This window comes from Vitis riparia, chromosome 4, assembly GCF_004353265.1.
Source record: "Vitis riparia cultivar Riparia Gloire de Montpellier isolate 1030 chromosome 4, EGFV_Vit.rip_1.0, whole genome shotgun sequence".
Taxonomy (NCBI): Eukaryota; Viridiplantae; Streptophyta; class Magnoliopsida; order Vitales; family Vitaceae; genus Vitis; species Vitis riparia.
Genome location: NC_048434.1, coordinates 13,608,252 through 13,610,297, shown reverse-complemented (window position 1 = coordinate 13,610,297; position 2,046 = coordinate 13,608,252). Strand labels below are relative to the sequence as shown.

Sequence of the window (2,046 nt, the reverse complement as noted above, 5' to 3'; positions counted from 1 at the left end):
ATTCATGCTAAGAGTTAACAAAAAACTAGACTTTGTATTACTTTAATCATTTGAGTACAGTTGGAAAAGAAGTAATACAAGTAATCCAAGTAATCCCTATATATGATATCAAAATGTAGGGGATTTCATATATGACTAACTAAAACAAAATACATAAAGGAAATATATAATAGATATATATATATATATGTTCAGATAGGAGGTTGATGCTGGAGCTGATGGCCTAAGCAGATGGCTCTGCCTCTTGGGTAATTGACTCATGAGGAGCCTGAGGCTCTGTGGCCTGAGAGTGTGGCTCTGCTGCTGATGGGAGACCAAGGTGCTGCTGGAGCTGGCTCAAGATGGCAGTGTGCTGAGCCTGAGTGGTCATCATTTGCTCCTGGCGAGCTCTCAAAGCTGCCATCTCCTGAGCAAGGCTGCTCTAAGATGCTGTCAAGGTCTGCAATGCCTGGCATAAATCCCTATACTCAAAAATAGGGATGGCCATCCTGGGCTCAGCTGAAGTGGAGGGTTGCGATGAGGCTGGAGCAACTGGAGGGACTGGAGAGGCTCTGGCTATGGTAGGAGAAGCAACAGGTATACCCTCAGGTATAAGACGTGGAGATGCTCTCCTAGTAGCTGGTATCTGAGCTGGCTGTGGGAGCTTTGGCTGCTCCATCCTATATGCTGTCATGTTGCTCCGTTTGTCGAAAGTAAAAACCTCTCGACATATCCTCTTGCGCTCCAGCTGAGGCTCTGATGGATACCCCAGATGCTCAAGAATCTGACATAGTAGCCGCGGGAAGAGAAGTGGAATGGCATCAGCTCGCGACAACTTCTTCTTATGCACCTTCTCTTCAAAGTAGAGAAGGGCAGCCATGATTAAGTGGTGAGAGCAAAAAAAATACCCTTCAGAAATCCTGAACAAAGCCTCCAACAGAACTCCTCTCCTCTAGGTCCAATGCTGTAGGGGATAAATATTATGACGCAAGAGTGCATCAATGAGGAACATCCTTGAAGAAAGTTCTCCCCTCAACAGATGTGGATTTGTAGAGGCTCCTCTGGACAGGATATGCACCATCTCCAACTGAGAAGAACTAGCCCAAGCTCGAAAATCATCAAAATGGCTTGGCTCATATGGGATATGCAGGGCCTCAGCTATATGACGAGCTCCCAGAATGCCATGTCTACCATCAATGGTAAAATGGATTAAGGTAGGATCTCTGACCTGCTGAGTAGTCATGGACTGATAAAAATCCAAGGCTACTCTGGGATAGAAGAAGTCTCGTGGGGTCAGCAATTGCTCCATTCGATATCTGCGCAGCAATTGGAATGAACCTTCAAGCTCTAGCCGCAACTGGAAGGCGGCTGTGTCAAAGCATAGCTCAAAGTGGAATGGCCGAGCTCGGCAGTCCAAATTGCCTTCAATTGGTGGCTGAGTAAGCATTGGACGCCTGATTATCGCTTCCAGAGCTGTCCTAGACGGAATTTGGGGCTCAGAAGGTGGCGGCTGGCTTGCTTGAGGCTTTGCCGGCAGTGCCGGAGAGGGCTCTGGAGATGGAATAGGGGACTGCCTTGTTAAGTCGATGGGTTCCGTGCTTTCCACTCTAGCTCGTTTTTGCAGGGGACGACCCCCTGACCTGGTAAGATAGGGCCTCGCCGGAGGCGTTTGCAATGTCGGCTTGGCCTGACGCTTCTTTGGTGTGGGCTTCACAGGAGGCGAAACAACTTCTGGCGGTGGCGGCTCAGAGGTTGAGGCTTGCACAGGCGCCTCGCGCGGCGCTGGCTTTCGGCTAGAAGGAGAGGAAGACTTAGCGCCTTTGGTTCGTGCCATTTCAGATTGACAAGGTTTAGCCGGCGGTGATGATTGGAAGGGACGACCGGAGGTGCTAGCGGTGTCGGGCTATGGAGAGGAGATGAACGGACGGTTGTTGCGACTTTTCCCTTTTCTGAAATGCTTTCGCAGCTCAAATGACTGGTATTTATAAAGAAGAATGGAATATTAAAGGTCCTCTTGGGTTTCGCAGAAGAAAGCCGATTCCGCAGCAAAATTGGGGGTTTCGCAAG

At 49.0% G+C, this 2,046-nt stretch overlaps 1 protein-coding gene across 1 annotated transcript; it reads right to left on the bottom strand.

Annotated features, from left to right (window-relative positions):
* Nucleotides 1-421: 421 nt before the first annotated feature.
* On the bottom strand, nt 422-1,813 carry LOC117913246 (vegetative cell wall protein gp1-like). The gene is made up of 2 exons (XM_034828206.1): nt 1,318-1,813; nt 422-735 (listed from the first exon to the last, which is right to left on the bottom strand). Exons 1-2 carry the CDS (start codon nt 1,811-1,813, stop codon nt 422-424), a joined length of 810 nt encoding a protein of 269 aa, XP_034684097.1.
* Nucleotides 1,814-2,046: the final 233 nt, after the last annotated feature.

Bases quoted from the DNA above. Each gene is read 5' to 3' on its own strand.
- LOC117913246 (XM_034828206.1), bottom strand. From the start codon at position 1,813: ATGGCACGAACCAAAGGCGCTAAGTCTTCCTCTCCTTCTAGCCGAAAG. The intron at 736-1,317 runs GTTCATTCCAAT...GGTATCCATCAG, and splicing joins GTTGCGGCTAGAGCTTGAAG to AGCCTCAGCTGGAGCGCAAG.